This window comes from Euprymna scolopes, chromosome 18 (assembly GCF_053919585.1).
Source record: "Euprymna scolopes isolate OS-2025 chromosome 18, ASM5391958v1, whole genome shotgun sequence".
NCBI classification, from domain to species: Eukaryota; Metazoa; Mollusca; class Cephalopoda; order Sepiida; family Sepiolidae; genus Euprymna; species Euprymna scolopes.
In genome coordinates, this window is record NC_136499.1 from 11767183 (window position 1) to 11791340 (window position 24158).

General features: G+C 30.4%; 1 protein-coding gene across 1 annotated transcript in view; it reads left to right on the top strand.

The window, feature by feature from the left end:
- Positions 1–24158, top strand: part of LOC145297498 (ataxin-10-like) — a 143912-nt gene that overhangs the window by 39479 nt on the left and 80275 nt on the right. Inside the window, exon 2 of the mRNA XM_080143395.1 lies at positions 9508–9672. Coding sequence (XP_079999521.1) covers positions 9508–9672 — 165 coding nt within the window. The remainder of the gene's footprint in view (positions 1–9507; positions 9673–24158) is intronic.

A 24158-nucleotide genomic window follows, 5' to 3' on the forward strand; every position in this document is an offset into this window, starting at 1 on the left:
AAATATAGTGAAATAATGAAAAAATTTAGTCTATATATCTAAAAAATATGATCAAATAACAAAAGAATTTACTCTATATATCTAAATAATATAGCGAAATAATAAATATAATCAAGTCAATCTATATATCTAATAAAAATAGCGGAATAATAAAAACATTTATTCAGTCTATATATCTAAAAAATATAGGGAAATAATAAAATTATTCTATATTTCTCAAAAATATAGTGAAATAATAAAATAATTTAGTCAGTCTATATATCTAAAAAATATAATGAAATAATAAAATAATTTAGTCAGTCTATATATCTATACAATATTGAAATAATAAAATTTAGTCTATATATCTAAAAAATATAGTGAAATCATAAAATTTAGTCTATATATTTAAAAAATATAGTGAAATAATAAATATATTTAGTCTATATATCAAATAAATATAGTGAAATAATAAAAAAAAATTTAGTCTATATATCTAAAATATATAGTGAAACAATAAAAAAATTTAGTCAGTCTATATATCTATACAATATTGAAATAATAAAATTATTCTATATATCTAAAAAATATGGTGAAATAATAAAATTTAGTCTATATATCTAAAAAATATGGTGAAATCATAAAATTTAATCTATATATCTAAAAATATAGTGAAATAATAAAATTTAGTCTATATCTAAAAAATATTGTGAAATAATAAAATTATTCTATATATCTAAAAAATATAGAGAAATGATAAAAAAATTTAGTCAGTCTACATATCTAAAAATATAGTAAAAAAATAAAAATTTAGTGTATATATCTAAAAAATATAGTGAAATAATAAAATTTAGTCTTTATATCTAAAAAAATATAATGAAATAATAAATAAATTTAGTCAGTCTTTATATCTAAAAAATATAGTGAAATAATAAAAAAAGGATAGTCAATCTATATATCTAAAAAATATAGTGAAATAATAAAATTTAGTCTATATATCTAAATAATATTGTGAAATAATAAAATTTAGTCTATATATTTAAAAAATATAGTGAAATAATAAAATTAGTCTATATATCTAAAAATATCGTGAAATCATAAAATTTAGTCTATATATCTAAAAAATATTGTGAAATAATAAAATTCTTCTATATATCTAAAAAATATAGTGAAATAATAAAAAAACATTTAGTCAGTTCATATATCTAAAAAATATAGTGAAATAATATAAAAATTTAGTCAATCTACATATCTAAAAAATATAGTAAAAAAATAAAAATTTAGTGTATATATCTAAAAAATATAGTGAAATAATAAAATTATTCCATATATCTAAAAATATAGGGAAACAATAAAAAACATTTAGTCAGTCTATATATCTAAAAAATATAGTGAAATAATAAAATTTAGTCTATATATTTAAAAAATATAGTGAAATAATAAAATTATTCTATATATCTAAAAATATAGTGAAATAATAAAAAAAATTTAGTCATTTATATATCTAAAAAATATAGTGAAATAATATAAAAATTTAGTCAATCTACATATCTAAAAATACAGTAAAAAAATAAAAATTTTGTCTATATATCTAAAAAAATATAGTGAAATAATAAAATTATTTAGTCAGTCTATATATCTAAAAAATATAGTGAAATAATAAAATTATTCTATATATCTAAAACATAGTGAAACAATAAAAAACATTTAGTCGGTTTATATATCTAAAAAATATAGTGAAATAATAAAAAAAATTAGTCAATCTGTATATCTAAAAAATAAAGCGAAACCATAAAAAAATTTAGTCATTTTATATATCTAAAAAATATAGTGAAATAATAAAAAAATTTAGTCAGTGTATATATCTAAAAAATATAGTGAAGTAATAAAATTTAGTCTTTATATCTAAAAAATATAGTGAAATAATAAAAAAATTTAGTCAGTGTATATATCTAAAAAATATAGTGAAGTAATAAAATTTAGTCTTTATATCTAAAAAATATAGTGAAATAATAAAATTTAGTCTTTATATCTAAAAAAATATAATGAAATAATAAATAAATTTAGTCAGTCTTTATATCTAAAAAATATTTTGAAATATTAAAAAATTTAGTCCGTCTATATATCTAAAAAATATAGTGAAATAATAAATTTTTTTTACATTATTGAAATTGTTTGGAATATCGTTCTTCTCTTCAGTGGTATTCTCTCAGAATGTTTTGTTCGCTGTAACTTCCAATCAAGTGTATCTTGTCGAATTTGTGGAACCTTTCTGTTGAACTCAGAAAGAAATAAAAGCCTTGCTTAACAAAAAGAACAAAAAAATCAATAGCTTCTTAATTAATTAAATTTTTAGCAACAACGAATGTTCGTTCTTGATTGTCATCATAAATTGCTCAAATGAAGTGCCTAATTTTCACATTCGTCGTCCCTTAATTCGTGATAGGTTTGTCGTGCCTTAATTTCTCATGCAATTAGTACAACCAATTTGAATTAGACAATTATTTTTTCATGTTACTATTTATTTTCTTAATTATATTGACCCAGCAAACATTATGTTAAAAGGAATATTATTATTAATAAAGTTTATATATAAAGAAAAATTATAAGGCTTGCTATAAAAAGCACCACAGTTTCCATGAGGTCCACTTTAAAAAACACAAATGCAATTAAAATTAACACTGCACAAACCCAAGATTAAAAATTTTCATACAAATAGAATATCACTTTTGTTGTCATCGCTAATGACGGTGCAGATATTTAAAAGTTGTAGACAAAAAATAAAGAATTGAAGAGGATTTAAAACGTGTTAAAATATGTGTTGGTTTATTCAATCATATTTAGAACGGATCATATTTTTAGAATTTAAGATTGGAGGGAAAAAGCCAACAAAACTGCAAAAACAAAGGTAGTTGGATACCCTACACCAATGTCTCCAGGTGACTGGACTTCATGACCAAAGCCTTTGATTGTGTACGGTGATATTTAACTGTCTCCTCTGACAGGAAGATATAACACATGCTTGGAAAGTGGGCGATTGAAAATTCAACACACAAGAGGAGGTGCACTCTGGCCCACAAAAGTTTTAGGAGCTCTGTTGGCATTCATTGGTAGAGGTACCTCAGGTGATTAGCTATAAATGGATCCGTTCTTAAAGCAAGAGTATAAATCCTGGTGAACCTCTTAGAACTACAAGGAACTTTACCTTAATCTTAACAAAGTTAGACTACCAATGTCAAAGTGGACCAGATTTTGGTGCCGTTATCGATGACACATTCTCAACTGATATGCTTGACATTGAAACCGATTTTCGCAGGGTAAATGCAAAAGAAAATAATTTATAATAGTCCAACAGTCAACTCCCTACGCACTTCTAAGAACCATGATCTTCATAAATAGTAGGCCTAATCACTGAAGAATGAGGTCGTACCTGAGGTTCAAGCAAGCAAGATGTGTCGAGCAGTTGGACTGTCGATAATGAATGAGAGCATTTTGCAAAAACATTAGAGAAGTTGAAAAAAAACAAAAGCTTGTATTGAAAAGAAAAATAAGACACTATTCATACTCAAACTGAACCCTTTCAATATTTATTATAAAAGAAAAAAGATTAATTAAAAAAAAAAAATCTGTTTATTTACTTCAAAGATTGCATTTGAAAAAAAAAGAAGAAAAAAAAGAACCTAAAACTGAACTTTATTTGATATAAATTAAGAAGCAAAACAAGAATTATTTATCTAAACTATTGTATGCAGCAAGAGACCAGTACTGCAAAAACTGAATTATGAATTTAGAGATTAAACAAACAAATTAAAATGTTATTATTTCAGCATGGCTCATATTCTGCATTAATACAACAACTGATCAATGAATTTTGGGTTCTTATTTAGAATCTAACTTAATAAAAAGAAACAAAAGAATAAACAAATCTTTATGATGTATGTATCAGTCATGAAACAAAGATGTCATATTCTAAAAATTACGTAAATTGATAAAGTTAATTTTTTTTTTTTGATATAAGAAAATAAAATTTTACGATGAGTGAAATGAGAGATCACCATATTTTTAAAAAAATGTTAAAATTCAAGGGTCGACAACTCAATTTGACTACCGAGATTTTCTTTGTATCCAAAATAATTGAAACTTTTTGCTTTGCTAAAAATCGTAAATTTTGATTTTCTTTGTTAACAAGATAAAAAAAATTACTTTATCAATGACAAGTACATTTCAAAGATTTATTTTGTATTTTTGTTTTCTTTAATGAAGTCGAATTCTAAGTAAGAGCTGAATTTTGTAAGTTTTATAAAACTTGTTGGTGCAAAAATATTCCAAATTATTTGGGAAGCAGTTTTAGTTTACACATTTTTTATAGAAATATGCCCATGTTGCTTAACTTTTACTTTGGGGAGAAACATTATTTTAAAAAATATTATATAATAAAAACTTCCTCACATAAATAATAAACTTGAAACCTCATTTTTATACAAAAAAGTTTTAATAGAATTTAATAAATTTAAAAGAAAGAAATCAACAAATTAAAACGCTTCCAATAGAGATTAAACATTTACTACGCTTATTGATTCCCGGTATTGAAAACTACAAAATATACGAATAATAATACTGTGAAAAGTTTTATTCATTACTATACTAGCAGATGTACTCGACCTTGACTGGTATTAAATGTAACATTAAATTCCTTTAAAAAAAAAAAAAAAATTGAAGCAAATAAAATGAAAAGGAACTTAGACATGTGCATGTGAGTATTATGTTTTTTCTAAACAGTAAAAAAAAAATACTCGTGCCGAGATCAAAACCCAAACCTAAAGACAGGGAGTCATGTATGATAACTATTAGACCAACTTGCCATGATTAAAAAAAAAAAAAAAAAAAAAAAAAAGTTTTCAAACCTACTTATTCTTAAGATAAGGAAGCTATCATATGAACAATTCGCGCATGCACAGTCGTGAAACAGTTGACAAACAGGTAAAACCCCCCACCACCACCAAGTACCAGTTTTTTAATTTTTAATCCTTAGCAGCCTTTTTCTTCGGATGAAAATTGCTTAAAACGTTTTCCACATGTCTGAATGCCCTATATACCAAATTTCAAGTTTGTAGATCAAAAATTTGTTGAGTATATAGGTTGAGTTGTCCTCATGTACACACATTCTCTCTTTTATAGATATATAGATTATTATAATTAAAACATATTTTCAATTTTTATGCCCAAAACAATAAATGTTAAGGGGTCATAATAGAGGTCAAAGTTTAAAAAATTGACCGTTTTTTTTTTTTTTGCTCAGCATACATCTCCAAACACCCGGGCAACGTCGGGCCGAAATGCTAGTATATATATAAAAGTGAGCGTGTCTGTGTACATTTTCCAACGCAATAACTCTGTCAATTTTCAGTTTACAGACGCGAAATTTGATATACAGGGTACTGAGATTTGGGAAAATCCTTGTAATTCGTTTTCGACCAGAAATTTGGCAGTTAAGGTGTCAAAGTTCAACGATTTGGCCTTTGAGAACTCTGCCAAACTCCTCTGCCAATTTTGGGTCTAAACACTTGAAATTTTAGATATAGGTTCCTTGGACATGAATCTAACTTAATAACTTGATTTGAGCCCAAAACAATAAATGTTAAGGGGTCATAATAGGAGTCAAAGTTAAAAAAAAATGATCGCTTTTTTTTTTTTTTTTTTTTAATTTTTTAATTTTTACGCTCAACATACACCTCCTAACAACACCAGGCTGAAATACTAGTTTGAAATAAAGCTATAGTTCCATTTTTTTTCATATATTTTCTGTCGTGTAAAGTTCAAGGGGAGATAAATTTAACTAAGTTTTATCAGAGTTATCTCCCTTTCATTTGCTGAAAGAAACGTTTTATTTAATCAGATCTCTTATGGATTATCTTTCTAAAAAAATAAGTTTAAATTGTTATAGAAATCAATACAACAGAAATTTCAGATTAGTTGGCGATCACGCATATTAACTCACTCAAGCCATTGTCTATTGTCTGTCTTGACACGTCTGTGTTGGTTAAGTTGGCGATCCTGCCCAATTACGTTCCACGATTTCTTGTTTCATTTCATTTTCACATAATTTTTGGGATAAATATATATATATATATATATATATATATATATTTTCAAATATTTATTCATTATTTATCTGAAAATGTGTCTGCAGTTACTTACCCTGACTTTATGCATTTATTTGAAAAAAATCAGTTTACGGATTTCTTTACGTTTCTGAACTTTAGAGATGAGGATTGATTCATTTGGATTCTTCTAACTACTGTTTGTAAAACTAACACTCAAGATGAGACCAATAGTCTGAAAAATTCAGACGAATTTTGTTATTATATTTAAAGACAATATTAAAATGAAACAAACAAAAAATTGTGGAACGGAATTGGGTGGAAGATGTTGCTAACATAACTAGCATTGTCTATTTCCTATAACATAGATAACAGGTCATGGTAAGAGAATGTCTATCTGTGCCTTAATCTAAGTGCAGATTCCATGAACAAAGCTTCTTTCCCAGAACTGTCCACCTGTGGAACACTGTTCCATTGTCCTGCATGTATGGTAGCCTTCAACAGTAGAGAAACATGTGATTCATATTATTTTGTGGACATCATAAAGATTTTTCTGTATTTTTTTTTTTTTTTTTTAATTAAGTTAAGCTCTGAACAAGCACTGACTTCACACACACACACACACACACACACACACACACACACACACACACACACACACACACACACACACACACACACACACACACACACACACATATTGATTTCTCTGTAAAAAACAAAAAAAGCTAGCTATATTAATTAGGAATGTGGAATTTAAAGGTGAAAACTGATAAAGCCAATGAAAGCTAATGTTATAAAATGTTTTTGACATCTAATGGGGGTATGAGACGAATGGATTCGCTAATCATTTTTATAACCAACGGCTGTGCTAAACAACCAATCAAAACGTCGCAAAATTATTATAAAAATTGTCAAATTTTGGATTCAATCAGTTCGCCATTTTCACGGACTGCATTTAATTCTTCGTCGCCATCTTGGTTACTGATCTGAACTACGCCGCCATATTTTTTTATATAAGTTTCCGATTACTTTTTGATTGTGTTTGAAAGATTAATTAAATCTCTAAAAAGAAATATGTATTTTTACACATGACAACAAAAAAAGTAATGTTACAATGCTACAAAACCTTGAAAATTCAACTTAATTTGAAAGTTAAATTAATTGTAAAAATCCCTTGAAAGATTAACATTAGTTTTCTGGAACTATTTAAAAGATAATTAGTAAAGTCTTAATATTTTGAATAAAAAAACCCAAACATTTTTACTAAAAATTGCTTAATTATCCCCCAAAAGCGAGTTTTGTAGCAGAAAGTGGCCTTCACATAAAACAACAATAAAGTGATGCACAGAATTTCTATGGAAGCTCAAAAAAAAAAAAATTATTTTTAAATTTATTTATAGAAATTGAAACATTATTATACATTAATTTCTGTATTTTTGAAGATTATAAAAATATGAAAATGATACATTTTTCTGAATTTTTTAAGATGAGATTATTTGTAACATTTGGATTTTTCATACTACTGTTCTCACCTTGAGTTTTATTTTCATGTTTTGGTCGATGTAACCTCTAAACTCATTTAGGTGTATCTTGCTGAACTCAGGAATTTACATGGAATTTCAGACTGGATCCTTTATTTAATCTATACGGGTAGTATGCTCTTGTTCTGTTAGCCATGATTGGATAAAAGTCCTAAAAAATTTGTAATTGTATATTGAATGGTGCCCGCACTGGGGATTGAACCTTCAGAAAAATGTAACATGCTGTATTTATCTGTGATCATGGAAAGAAAATATTGTCTTCCAAAAATCATGAAAAGTGATCAAGTAAGTTTAATTTTTAAATAAGAAAATTACATTTTATGGCTAAGTATAAACATTTTGTAAACAGGCTGAATGAACAAGGGAGATAACTTTGAATAATTCAAACTTGCAAGTGATTTTTAATATGGTGCAGAGTGAGAGGGGCATTGGAAAAACTCGAATTTGTTTAAAAATGTTTTTTGTTTTTTATAAAAATAAAACTACTTGATCAGTTTTACGTGATTTTTGGAATATGATATTTTCTTTCCCATCACAGATATTTTTCTTTCTTTCTTTATATTTTTTAATGATGCTTTTTTGAGATGTAAGAACAGAAATGGGAGAGAAAACAATTGCGATTCGCATTTTTTAGACTGCGACAACAACTGTGTTGAATTATTTCATATTTTTTGTTTTTATTTCACTAAAGTCTCGCAAGTTTGAATTATTTCGAGTAATTATCCTTGTCCCTTCAGCCTGTTTTCAAAATGGTGTTCCGAGATAGCGTCTCCTCCTTGCTTGTTTTCTTATTTAAAAATAAAACTACTTGACCAATCAATATGGATTTTGGAATACAATATTCGGTTATCCTGACGCTCCGCACTTCTTTATTTACATTGGAAGTGACGTCACACAAATCTTATAATACGGATGGCTACAATTGTAAAAATAGTTTGGTTTATTTTTCTTTCATTTTGAGCTCCTTTTTTCTCCCGTTTGTTTTTGTTTTCTACAATTAATAAACCAGTTTACAAGTAAATTCAATCTTGGAAACTACTCGTTTGCCGTAATTTTAAACGTTATTTTCATTTTCAGCGACCCCGAAAACCTTTAAGAGTGGTAATTTTAAAGGAATTTGAGGGTGGAGTAATTCTTCATATTTACCTTTTTTTTAATTGAATTGTTAGGTGAAAGTACAGAATAGTTACAATACACCCTCCCTTCCCCATGTTAAATAATAGGTTTCTAAATAATAGCGTTAAAAAATAGCTCGGGTCGTAAAGTGCAGGACTGCAGGAGTACCTATAAAAGGTAACGCCGGATCGGAAAAAGAGCTCAAAATGAAAATAAAATAAATTCTCCGCTCAAAATAAGAAATGGGAGAAAAAAAAAAAGAAAGTTAAATTCTCTGCCGTGTTAGTAATTAAAAACTAAAACAAATTCTCAAAATGAAAAGAAATGTTAGATTCTCCGCTCAAATACTAATATAACAAATGGGAGAGAAAAAAAAAAATTAAATTCGCTAAAACAAATTATTTTTTACTTGTAAACTGGTTTATTAATTGTAGAAAACAAAAACAAACGGGAGAAAAAAGGAGCTCAAAATGAAAGAAAAATAAAACAAATTATTTTTACAATTGTAGCCATCCGTATTATAAGATTTGTGTGACGTCACTTCCAATGTAAATAAAGAAGTGCGGAGCGTCAGGATAACCCAATATTCTCTTTTTGTCACAGGTACTTACATTATACAAATTTTACTTTACTTTTGTTAATATAGGGTAAATTCTGAATAAGCACCAATAAATTATACACATGTACATGCATGCTCCGACGTTTTTTTTTTATTCTTTCCAGAAACATTAATTTGCTTATTCTTGTAATTTTTTTTTTTTTTCCAGTTTCCCTGTTACAAAAGAATTTCTTCAGAATGCCAGCACAGTTCTTGAAATTTACCTGGCCGAATCGAGAGAAGTGAAAGGCTTAAGTGACGCCGTTACGGAAGTTTTAAGGGTTCTGCGTAATTCGTGCGTCGGATCAAAGGAGAACCAAGATAATATTTGCAAGTAAGTTTTTTCTTTTTCTGTTCTGTTCACTCGGACTGGCAATCTGATGTTGACACTGTACAGGATAACATCAATCTCAACCAGGGCCGCCAACAAGACCCAAACAAAAGTCAACCACCTCCATTTTGCGGATGACGTCAATGCCAGCTTTGACACTGACTTGCAGGTTGCACCTAACCCTAACCCGAAGATATTGGAATGAAGTTTAGTCTGGGCAAATGTGGCAAGTGCCCCATCAGAGGTGGGGAGAAGGTCTAAATAGAAAACATTCAGCTTGATAAAGATACCGACATCAAAGACCTAGACGAGCAGGAAGAATACAAATATGTTGGCATAGAAGAAAATGATTCAATTCAGCATCCCAAGATGAGAGTAAAAAATTGGCAGTGAATATAAATACGTTGTTTATGGAAAATCGGTAAAATAGAGCTTACAAACAAAAACAAGGTAACTGCAATTAAATAATTATGTCTGTGATGACATATTTGGCGTTGTTGATTGGCAATAAAAGGATGTAAACAAATTAGATGCTAAAATGAGGATAATGTTGACAATGTACTGAATAGCATACAAAAACCAGTGTTTGCATAGGCTGTGTCTGCCTGGAGGAGCGGAAGGTATAGGTTCGTCAGGAATTGTCAATCCACATTGTGCTACTACTGTGAACACTGGACGATATCTGATGAGCTCCCCAAATCCAAACCTCAAGATATTACGTCAACATCACGATACAAGAGTCAGCAGAACAAATTCCTTCACAAAACTGGCCAAAAATTTTGGACAAGACGGTCTTACAGAATGAAACAGAATTAGAAAACGAGTCTGCTACAAAACTATCCCAAGAGTCACCAAAAATACACCAAAACCTGCCATTGCAAATAACTGGAAGAATGAACTGACCAACAATATGCAGAGTATTTTCTCGATGAATTTATGGTACTTGTACAGTTTAATCAACACATTAAAATATAAAAATATTGAAAAAGTTATATTGTACATATCCATTATAGAATGAAGTTTTCCAAAAAAAAAATTTCACTTAATTTGATCAAGTAGTTTGTTTTTTACAGTGGATCAAAAGATAGCTATATTTCAATTTTTAAGAAGAAAAGCTATTATTTAAGATGGGGAGGGAGGTGTCGGCGCTTTAGACTGAGTTATCTCCCCGTGGTGTGATCTAAAAGTTCAAAGATGGCTACCTTCAGCACACCGTCACAAAAACGTGTTTTTCTTTTTTTGCTGTAAAAAAAAAAAAACAAAAAAACTACTCGATCAAATTAAGTTAAATTTTTTTTTGAGATCTGTCCTAAATGGATACGTACAATATAACCTTTTTTTTTTTTTTTTTTTTTTTTCTCGATATTTTCATTTTTCACTTTCTTGATTAAACTGTACGAGTACCAAATAGACTCCGGACTGTATAGATGAAGAAGGCTCTATAGATGGTTAAAAAGAGGATCGGTCCACTCTGATTAGGAGAGGATTGTGATGGCTGCCCAAGACCAAGGTTTGATTACCATTGCTTTTAATAATATGAACGGTTCCAGCAAATGACAATAAGTGCAAGTTTTGCTATGTAGAGTTTGAGCCACTTGACATCCAGCTGTAAAGTTCTGTGGGTGGGCGGGGGGGGGCAGCTACTATACGATGCGACACAATGGAGTGTGTAAATATCTCCACTGGACCATGTACAAAAAGTTGAATATTGAATGCAGCAGCAAGTTTACCAGAAAGAACGGTTGCAAATAAGTCATACACCATCCACTATGACTATGCAATTCCTATAGCTACGTATCTAGAAAACGGGGCTATTAAACCTTACATTGTAATATGGGAGAAGGAAGAGGTAACCTTAATAGAAGTCAGTGTTTGCAATGGTGTTAGGTTAAGCAGAGCTGAGCAGGAAAAGATAACAAAATATTCAGGTCTTGTGTACAACATGAAAAGAAATTGGAATCTTAGGAAGATCTCCATCATTATAGGAGCAACTGGACTCATGAAAAAATTTTTTAAAAACTACTTGGCAAATATACCCAGTGAACTAAGTGCAAGAAAGATAAAACAATTGCACTTGAAGGGACGGTTAGAATCTTGAAAAGATCTCTCAGTTGGAATGTATGAGATAGCAGGTGAACAAAAAAAAACAGTTAACTGTGATGTCTGCCAAAAGCTTTCTATTTTCTTGTGAATAGATTAAGAGGTATCGTGAGCAGATACATTTATTAATGCTGACCAGATGCTAGAACTGTAACTCTTTTTGGTCAAGATCAAAGTGTAGTATCCGTTCTTCAGATGGTGCATTTCAGTTTTTTGTTTTCTTTCAGGGGAGGAGCAATCGTTCACGATCGAGACAATTTTAATTTTTGTTCCATTTCTCCACGTTAAAAAACGACCCTGGTGTCTAACTCTGTCTCGTGGGGAGGCATTGTAAGTAGAAACTCTGTGCCAAGAAGTGTGGCTAAACTATTAAAAATTCCCTAGAATTTTCTTGGATCTTTTTTTTTTTTTTTTTGGCTAAGGTGAAAACTTGTTATATCAAGGGAGATAACTTTTCTTACCTCAAATTATGAGAAATTTATCTGAAAGCAGAGAACAATACAAGATTTGAACAAAAATTTTCCATATTTTTTTCTACATTTATATTTTTATCTTGCACAATTTAATGATTTTATATGAATACTAACAGGGACTCCCGGCGTTGCCCGGTCGTAAAATACGCTTAAATATGATATTTTAATTTACGCAGATTTCGTATTTATTATTAACTAGTTACCCGGCGATGCCCGGGTGTTTTGAGGTGTGTGGTTTTGGGTAAATCAAACTAAACTAAAATAAAAAAAAAAAGTTTTGGTAGGTGAGTATGAGGCTCGAACCCGAACCCTTGAGGCAAAGTTGAAAATGAAAGTGTGAAAAAAAGACTTACGATGTTAACCACTGGTCCACGGAGACATACAAGAGAAATATGTTTAAATTTATTTATTTAACTATTGACAGGTGGCAGCAATAAAAGTTAACTCTGCTGCTTCTATTTGACCTAATTATTGAGGTCAAATAGAAGTCACGCAGTTAACTTGGGTTTGTTTACCCAAGTTTTTCCATTGTCCAGATTGATTAGCAATTGTCTGATATGAGAGGAGTTTGTCCCCACATTGATCAAAGCTGATTTGCTTCTGGACGTTTTTCCCGGCGCGATGCCGAGAACGCTCCCTTAGCTTTGAATTAGTTTCGCTTTTTATACGAAAAAGCCGAATCAACACGTGAGAAGCCAAAATAGCAATAATTTTGTAAAAGTCGACGTAAATAAATCTAGACGTGACGCGCTTTCCCAAATCCTAGATATTATTATCTATGGCCTATATAAACACTTCTAAGCGATCGTTACCCCCCCCCTCCGGAGCGTGTGCGAGAAAAGCCTTTGCTTACACAAAATGGCCGCACACATTTTGCCTTTTATATATATATAGATTATTTCATATTATATCTTATCTGATATATAGTTATTCAAAAGTAAAAAAAAAAATGATTTGGGTGCCATCAGCTAGGATCGAAACCAAAACATAACAAAACATAGTTTTATGATTGAAACTATGTCTACAAGTTACGCAAAGATTGAAGTTTATTTGTCGTAAATATGGTTGGACTGTGGAAAGGAGTGTGAATTTAATTATATACAAGCTGGTTTCACTGGCAACAAGGTTGTTGATAGACAAGATGCAAGCAAGGGCAGTCGGACGGCCAGTCGACAGAGTTTTATAATTATATATATTGTAGATAAATACCAAGTGTTAATACTGGCAAAGCATACTTTTTTGCCATTTTTTTTCACGGAGGATGTACACTTAGTATATTAGGTTGGTGCAAAAATAATGTTTTTTGACGTTTAACTTTTATATAAGAAACAACATTATTTTTGCACCAACCTAATATATTAGAATTGTAAATGAAATATACATATGAAAAGTTGATTAAGACATAATCATACAAAAAACAAACAAAAAACACTAATAATTAAAATGAAGTTATTATGGTGACTATAAATAATTCAAACAGAGCATACAAAATTATTATTGTCTTCCATTACGTAATAATAACGATGATCATAATAACAATTATAACCTTTTTTTTTTTTTTTTTTTACAAGGGAGTCATCACATATCAAGGTCCAAAGGCCACACGAGGATAAGAGTTAATGTATGTAAGGTAGTAGTGTAGTAATTGTTAATAAAGTTGAGTAGAATTTGATTATTTATGCGGATGGCTCAACAAAAACTTGTTTACATTAGACTTGAAGGCTGCAATATTGTAGTCAGTAAAGTGTTCCATAGGCGGGCAGTTCTAGAATAGAAACTTTGTTTGTGGAATTCGCATTTAGATTTCAGCACAGATATAGAGTGGGGGAACTTGTTGATAGTGATTGTACCTATTTACAATGCCTCCCCACGGGGCAGAGTTAGACACCAGGGTCGTTTTTTAACGTGGAGAAAAGGTACAAAAATAAAAATTGTCTCAGTCGTTAAGGATTTCTCCTCCACTGAAAGAGAACGAGAAATGGAAGTGCCGCATCTGAAGACCAGATACTACACTTTGATCTTGGCCAAAAGGCCAAGTAGTGATTGTAGCTAGTAGTGTTTTTTTTTGTGAAAGCCCAGCAAGACTGGGATCATCGATTGAAGCTCAGACGAGCACTTGCCATGAAAATAACAATAAATAATAAAAATTCTTATTCCTTTCGTTATTAGAACATGAGGTTTCATCTGGCCGATATCCGACACTTTAACACTTAAAATTCAAATTAATCCTATTTATCAAGCTGCTAAATAAAAGGGAGATCACTCCTTAGCAATTGTTATATGATGATCTCCCTTGAAATGGCAACAAAAACTCTCTTAACAATTTTTACAAATGGATGGAATCGATATGAATTGTCAGTAAAGTCTAAATTTTTTTCTCTGTTTTTCAATTCACCCCAAACAAAGCATACTGTCACTGAGATATAAGGGGCTCCTGTGAATTAGGGGTCAGAGGAAATGTTTGTTCACATTACATTTAAATTACTGCATGTTAATAAAGACGGGGAGCAGAGAGGGGATTCCAAAAGAAACGGCTTGAGGATAGAATCTATGAGAATAGAACACCTTCTGGCACCTGGAGACCTCCATGCTGAAGGGGTGGGATCTTGCGCTTGTCGGGGGGGCGGGATTATGCTGATGATGCACGCACACAGTTCGTCGTAACACATTCTTTTTGAAATACTTATAAAAAACAAGTGCATGTATGCAACATTGCTGTGATAGGACAAAGGCTGGAGCTTAGTAAACAGTGAGGAGTACACATCAGTTTTTCAAGGTCAAGGTCATAGCCTATGTATAGATACTCTCCTACAGTCCATCATGACCACTGGACCGAGCATGACCAAACTTGACATGATGATGGTCTCTGACCAAGGGACGGTGCACACTATTTTTCAAAGTCAAGGTCAAAGGTTAACGTCATGTTTTGTGTGGCTCTTCATAAACTCTCCCACCTAGGGATGGTGCTGTTGTGATTCTTTGTAATTGTTTCGATTTTTATGTGTAACAATATAAGTGTCAGCTTTGATGTAACCTATTTGCTTTAAAGTTTATAGTTGGGTATCAGTTTCTTCAGAGGGTAGTTATAGAGTTTTTGAAGACCTTGAGCAATAGTTGTTCTTACAGCATCCACTTACTGCAAAGCTGGTACCCAAACGTACAGCAAAGCCCTGTGTGAAGTACGGGTATCTTTGCTAGTATAATAAATTTTTCAGAAATTACGGATTCCTAATTCCTGCAACTTAATGTGTTTTTTAGTCATCTCTTGCTAAAAATCTTTGTCTATAACTAATTTATGGTAGTTGAATTGGTAGAATGATTGCTGCCTGTGTGCAATAGCAGCTGCATAGGTTGAAGTGAATCATTAGGGAGAGTTGGGCTTACTATAGAATTAATGAATGGGAGAAACTACTTCTATGCCTGCTTTGACCACGGCCACCAAGATATAGAAGGCCTGTTAACTAAAAAATGCCTGCAGGCAATGTAGGTAAGATTTGTCAAACTCTCACTGTCGATACTATATGAGAGCATTTTTAAAAAGAGCATTAAAACATGTTAAAAAAGAAAAGAAAGGAACCCAATTTGATTAATAATGAAACCGAACTTTATAAAATATAAATCTTATTTATGTAAAATTACTTAATTTTAAAGCAATATACAATACTGATAAAACTGAATTATAAATTTAGGGAACAAAGAATTATAGAAATATAGTAAACACAAACATTTCTTGGCTTTCGGGACAAGATCACAGTATAGTATCTGTTCTGATGCTACAATTCACTTTTTCTGTCCTCGGCCAGTGGAGGAGAAATCTTTCATGACTGAGATTATTTTTGTTCCTATCCAGAGTGCCCGATATTGGGAAGCTGGATTTTCCCCACAATAATGTTAAATATTTAAATAACTATTACTTTAAATACAGAAATTATATTTAAAGTTTTGGTTTTCTGTTCTTCTATGTCCATTTTTTTCCCATGTTTTTCATTAAAATGTGTAGTGTATTTTCATTAGTTACATGGTTAGGAATCCTATACTCCGCTATAGTCTTCATTTTCATATCTGTGCAGAATACATGAATACGGAAATGAAGTTTACATAACTACTAAAAGACAATCATGCAATAATGTGAACATTGGTTAAAAACTAAGAAAATATAGTAAATATCTATGATATTAAATCAGGGTGGTGGTGAATTTGGGAGGGGACATTATTATTATTTCACTCACTAGGAGTTGTCTCACAGGCCATCATCAGTGATCGCTCACCTGTGGTGTTCCCTGGAGACTGAGTGAGAACAAGTCTCACCAATTTCCAGTGTTCTCCGCCTCTTGACCACTTGTGCAGATAATTGCATGTTATCGCAACAGTCATTGATTTTTTGATGACATTGGCCATTGGTGTTTCCTGAGGGTTGGGTGATAAAATGCCTCCCCAGGGTATCAGATTTGAACTGCACGCTTCCAGTGGAGATCTGGTTAGTACTCTCCCACCTCGGTCTTTCCATCCTCCCTGACCCTTCACAACTAGTTGGTGTGGCATCGGTTGATGTCATCTGCACTAGTTTTTTTTTATTATTATTGTTATGATAATGTTAATAATAATGGTACTTGTGGAGTGTACGCATGTGTATTTTAAATAGTATTTCCAAGTTAAATTACATTTTTATGATATCTTTTGTCGATTTGTTTTACTATACACATAAATTTGTCAAAAAACAAATATATAACAAATAAATGTTATCAAAAGCAAGATAAGTTTTCTACCTAAGTGGATAAGTTTTTAGCATTTTTATTTAATGTAAAATGTTTATTTGGTTCGAAAATCATACAGTGTTTATCGATATATTTGAAAAAGACAAATGGCGGCGAGCTCGCTGTTGAATACATTAATTTTGTGAAAATGAGTTCAAACTAAAAGACTATACAAAATAATGTTAGAAACACACTCAATATATGTCAGCCTATGCCACAGTAACATATATTGAGTGAGTTTCTAACAGTATTTTGTATAATTTTTTAGTTTTAACTCATTTTCCCAAATTTAACATATTTGTCTTTTTCAAATCTATGTATATAACAAGTACCTTTTCAAATCTATGTATATAACAAACCCCCTTTTTTTCATTAAATTGTTAGGTGAAAGTGCAGAATAGTTAGAAAGCCTCATCCCTGTTAAGAATGGCTTTCTAAATATTATTTCAACACGGTGCAAACAACATTTATTTATAAGATAAAACACAAGAAAATATATTAACTAAAATTTAATGTACTCTTTATTTTTAGTTCATATTAAAACTTTAATTAAAACTGATTAGTTAATGAATTTTTAAAGTAAATATGTGTTGTTCGTATGTTTCTGGAGAGAATAGGGAATTTCCTATTTCATTTTCCATTTCAGTCATGTAAATTATTTACAGTTAAAATGTTATAAAACAAACAAACAAAAACTTTAAGCTTTAAATATATTTCAAAGAAATAAATTATGCCCGGTGCTAAAATATTGAATTGATCGATCATTTTAGTTTAAAAAAAAAAAACTTGTAAAAAATGCTTCTAACTTTAAAATATTTGGAAATACTCAATGAAAAGTTTTATTTATTATTGAAAGAACGGACTGAAAAATATTCTTATATAAAGATTGTTTGTTTTGCAGTTTAAAAAATAAATAAAATGAAATATTTAATTTTTTCGATAGACATAAGAAAATTTCAAAAACAAGTTCACTTACTATATTTTGTTAGGTTAAAATTATCCCAATGTGCAATTATAATAATTGCAATTATATAATTATCCAAATGGAGAATTGTTCTTTCTCTTTATAAGAAGAAAATGCATGCACGTTTGGATTACCTTTATAAAATTACCACGGCCATATTTTTTATGCCTATTAGTGTGACCATGTGGTTGAACACAGGAAACTTTAGGCATCCTTTACCTACATGTCGATTTGGCAATGACGTCACGTTGTCATGTTTACTGGCCTCCTTTTCTCTTGGTAGCCGTGCTTTGACCTCATTCTGTTATTTTATGTGCACACTGTTCAAGAAAGGGATGAAAAGTTACATCTACACGGTGTATTTCTAATGAAATCTCTGAGCAATTCTCAATCAGACTGTTGGTAATATTTTCTCACTTTAAATAATGAAACTTCAGTTTGGGGTTGGAGGCTTTATTTGTATATCAACCATTATTTGCAAGGTGATCAGCGCTCTGGAGGTGGGCTATAGGCATCCATCACACAAGCCTTAAGCCGTATTGTAACAAATAGATTGCTACTCTTCGCAACTGTGAAGCAAGTCGAGAAAGTCGTTTATTCAAGAGAATTTTTAATAGAGAAACTCTGCGTGCTGTTTGCAGCCAATCTTTGTGGTGAACATTAAAACCACCAAATATATGAATTAAGGCACTCTGATATAAATGATTAGTTCATAGTTGTAGAAATGTTTGAACTGCGTGTGTGTATTTAGCATTACAAGCGTATATTGTATTTTCGTGGACATCGACAATATTACATACCTAATGTGTTTCAACACGTCATATCTTTTTTATTTGTTGGTCAATTTTTAAAAGAATTACATTGATGAAAAGGGAATAGAATGAGCATTCCAATGATGTTAATTCATTTTTCTTTTATACGTTCAATGTTTTTATGCTCCAAGTTAAAAATGGAAAAAACGGTAAAAAATTACGACAGCAAAAAGGAAAACAGTTTTTTTCAATGTTTAAATTTCATACATTATGTTTGGATACACATACGTGGGGTCAAATTTGATTGGATATGGCTGAAATTTTACAGACTATATAAACAAAGAAGTCCATCTCTACTGGTGTTTGATTTTTATTTTTACGACCACAGGAAACAAAGTTATGACTGAGCAAAGTTGATGAAGAATATTTCAAAATTGATAAGATAAATCGGTATATATCATCCATTTTCATATAGATAATACTTTCAGAATTATTTTCATGTATAATATGTAAATATTTGATAATTATTAATTTTGCAGAAATTTCTTTAAAATGTTATCTTTTATAGAAATTCAAATCTCTTAAAGGGAAATAATAGCAGCAATGATTAGCTATGTAACGAGTTAGTATTCTCTTAAAAATAGAAAACTTTTTTCTGCTTTCAAAGCGAAAGCAGAAAAAGAATTTCATTTTTTTATTCTGGCCCCGGTATGTCAATTTAAAAAAAATTATCAAGTTTTTTAAATTTGATTTCCAAACAATACTATTTTGTTGTTTTTAACACTTTTAGTACACATGTACTAAAAGCGTTAAAAAACAACAAAATGTACTAAGTACATGCGTTTGTTTTATAGTGATAAAAAAAACAAACAAATATATAACAAATAAAAGGTACTTGCGCACTTATGCTACCATGCTGAAATAATAACGTTATTATTTAGAAACCCATTCTTAACATGGGAAAGGAAGGGTGTTTTGTTAACTATTCTGTACTTTCATCTAACAATTAAATAAAAAAGATATTGTGAAACTTGAATTTATTTTTAACTCATTGTCAAGACCATTTTTTCGAATCTGTAAAACAAACCCGTTTTTTTTTTTTAACTGAAATAATAATAATAATTAGGCGGTTAAGTTCATTGTGATGCATTTTGTAAGTTTTTACCTTGTTTCCACCTTAACATTTTTCTTTAAAATGACTATCTTAAAGGTTTTCGGGTATGCTGAAAACGAATATCGCATTTAAATTTTCCGCAAATAAGTAGCTTTCCGGATATTAAGCAATGTCATTTATGTTATTGCTGGTGGCCATCTTGGTACGTGTGTTTGCACGCTCGTGCGTACCAAGATGACCACCAGCAATAACGTAAGAAATGACATTGCCTAATATCCGGAAAATTACTTATTTGCAGAAAATTTAAATGCGATATTCGTTTTCAGCATACCTTTAAACCTTAAAAAGTAATCATTTTGAATGTTAAGGTGTAAACAAGGTAAAAAAGTTACGGTTTTATTTCTTTGTTTACATAGTTGAATTTTCAGTAAAACAACAGAATAGAAATGACAAAAATTACCATCAACTGGTAAATATATAGTTGCTGCTTATCAGGATTCCTGGTATCCTGGTACTGTGAAAACTACATCAAGGATTCACGTAGAGTATGATTCATGGTTGCATCTCAGAAAATAGGGGTATATTTTGGGCCAGATAGAGAGGATTTACAAAATTGAAAATTGGACTGGTCCCAAAATGCATAAGTTCTGGTCGATTATGGGAATTTCCATCTTTTAAAGAAATCCAAAATCTATAGAAAAAATTTTCTTCAATTTATTTCCGAGATTAATTCATATCTACTCAATTTTTTTTTTCTTTGAGGAAAGTAGTAAATACCGGCCATGAATGTTCTTTAGAAATTCAATGGCTACACCCAAGATTAAGCTCTCCTTTGGTGAGGAGGCAGGAAAACGCCTGTTCTCAATAAAGCTATATTTAAATACTACTATAATACTTTTGTTCATAAATAGACACCCACTGTATGATACTATGCGCCAGTTTATATAACATTGAAATTTGTACATCTGAATTTATAATTCATGGCTTATGGTAAAGAGATACATCAAATTTAACTGCATAATCAGAAAGAGCACACAATTTTACATATGAGTGCCAAGTTTCATGAGAATAGCTTGAAAAATAAATAAATGGTGGCGAAATTACCGAATTTTTTGAAATGTTGAGGTCCGTAATTTAGCCCACTTTTTCTAAAGAAAAATGTCCACAGAAAAGCATAAATTTTGGCATTTGAAATTCTCATAACTTTTGAACTACTGATGGTATTTGCATAATTCAAACGATTTTAAGCATCTTTTACAGTTCTTTTCATGCAAGTTGATAAAATAACAATTATCTAAAAATAAAAAAATCAACTTGTAATGCTAGTGTATTTATGCAGCATTCTTTAATTTAAGCAAACATTATTAAACAGAACGGAATTCTTTGCTTAATTATGTATTTTTTTTTTTTTTTTTTTACCTTTTCAATTTTTCTAATATTTTTACTTTAAAAATAAAAGAGCATTTACTTATCAACTTAAAACAGAATTTGTATTATTTGGATTATTCGGACTGCCATGCTCATCTTGCATTGCACAACATTTCGACTGATGTAGCTTCCAGCCTTCTTCAGGAATACCTTGTTGAACTCTGTGAAAGTTTCTGTTAAACTTGGGAATCATTTTAAAGCTCCCAAGATTCATACTAGAATTGTCTGCAAGAACCTGTGGTACAATGCATGAAATTATAAATCCAACTCTGGAGGTTCAATCCTTGATGCGAGTAATCTAAAGAATACAATTGCGAATTACTGAAGACGTTTAATTATGATTAACCCTTTATGACTTGGTTGAACTAATTCATTCAGTCGTAAATAAATATAACGACATAAATAAAGTGGGAATTGATTCAAACACTCCTTGTATGTACTACTTCAGTATCTGGGTAGATGCCAGATATCTCCCGATTGCATTTGTCCATTGCTTACATTTAGCATGCCGTCATCTAAAATTAATAATAAATATTTTTTTAATCAACTGCATCATAATTCAGGTCATAAAGGGTTAATGCAATGATAACATACTATATCTATGGATTAAATAAAGTTTAAGATGGCTTAAAATTCAGTGCAGATTCATGAATTTGACAAGATACACCTGAGGAAGGCTGACAGTTACATCCACCAAAATGTGTGAATAGCACTCAAGATGAGCTCATTTATGATTCCTTATCTTAAAAATTCAGAAACAATTCTTTTTTTTTTAATGATGCCATTTTCTACTTTTTCCATTTTTCTAATCTTTTTAGTTTAAAATTCAAAACGATCGAACATTTGCTAATCTTTTTGATTTTTGAACTAAAAAGATGAAAAATATTTTAAAAAATCAAACAAGAAACTTCTGTTTAACAATGCATGCATAAAAAAGTAAATATGTATATATTTATTAAATGAAGCTAATAAAGAATATATTTTTAACAAAGCAAACCTATTGATGTAGAAAAAGCTCAACACGATTAAGAGGAGCAATTAAATTTGTTAAATAAAAGATGAGGAATAAAAGTTGCATATAACTTTATTATATAATCAGATCATCTCTATATAAATAAAATGAACTCATTTTTTCCCCTCCGACTTTGACCTTTATAGGACTGCACCTGTATACATTTGGTGCAGCCGTATCATTCACAAACTGAATCACGGCATCTGCCGTATGTTATAGGCTTATTACGTATCCAGTATCTCGCTGATCAGAGTTTCCTATATTCTGTCTGGTGAGAGTCCACTGTAAAAATCGGTTACATTTAATGGAAGTAGTAAAGTATACTCTCTCTAATAAATTCATCCTTCCACCGCCACTCACTTACACCGTTTCAGACCGTTCACAGGAGACATTTAAAACCGACCACCGGTTAGAATTTATCTAAAAACTGGACTGGACTTACGCTGAAACGAACCACGCTTACTTTGCCATTGGTTAGCATAAAACATAAACACAATTTATAAAGCATTTATTATAATAAAATTAGATTAAAACAGAACACAATCCGTTACCTGGAATTGAATTCACAATTACATTACTTCGATTTCGTTATAACCCGCGTGGTTAGAGTTTTATGAAAACCTGGATTGACATTTACGTGAAACGCACCAAACTTACTTTCATAAACACAACTTCCGTTTTGCTCTTTCCTTTCGTTCTTTTTTTCTTTCTTTCTTTCTCACCTTTCGTTGTCTTTTTCGCTTTTTTGGTGATGGTGATGGTGGTGGTGGTGGGGTTACTTCCCTATGTTTCTCTTTCTTTCCTTATACATAAACACAAACTAAACGCTATACGTTATCTTGAATTACATTACCGAACACATTACTTCGATTACTCGACTTCCATTAACTTTAGACTCGCGTTGGTAGGGTTTTCTAAAAATCAGAACTGCGATTTACGGGACGGCATGTTTAACATCGTTACATTTTCATTTTCATTCCTCGCTGTCAGACGATAATACGACTTCTTCTTTTTAATTTTTTACTTTTATATTATGCTATGTTTCCACTAATTTCGGAATTCATACTCAGGGGACGGGTGACTTATTACATCAGTGGTTATTTATTTATTATTTTTTTGCAATTTATTACTTTTTTTCCCTACACATCGTCTGCAACGGATCGCTTACACAAAATAAAATATACCAAAATAATAAAACAACAACAACCAATAAACCAAAACAAATACACAATTACTTAAGAAAATAATAATAATAATAATAATAACAATAACACCAGGAGATAATACAAAAACCATATCTGGGTAATTACTTTACCCTACCAAACTACATAAATAAAAACTCTAGATTTTAATACTAACATGAAATACACATACTTACATTTTTCAGCGTACGATTCTTGGGGTTATTCAATATTGTTGCATTTTTATTCTTTCCGGTTTGCAGTAGAACCTCTCTTTCTCCACTTTTTATTTTGTTATTTATTTAATTCCTTTTTTTTTTTGGGGGGGGGAACATCTACCAATGATTTTAACACACATTTTCCATTGCGTCATGTACGAAATTTTACTTTGTTGTTTTTTGCGAACGCCAATATCATTCGGTTTGGCTCTAATTAATTCATGTTTTGTACTAACAAGGTGTTTTTTTTACAATGTCTTAGCACTTCACTTTACTAATTAACTCGGAAATAGACCCAGAAAACTTTATTTTTCATGTGTACAAATACATTTTTCCCCTTTGGCACATTAAGTTTACTCCTTACTCTTTCGAATACAATAGAAAACTCATAGGAAACCTACAAAAAATTTAGGATAAATCGGCTTGCACAACTAAGTCCCTCATTTTTGCCCGCCCAGTTTTGCACAGTTTACATATTTGGGTCCTTCTGTTT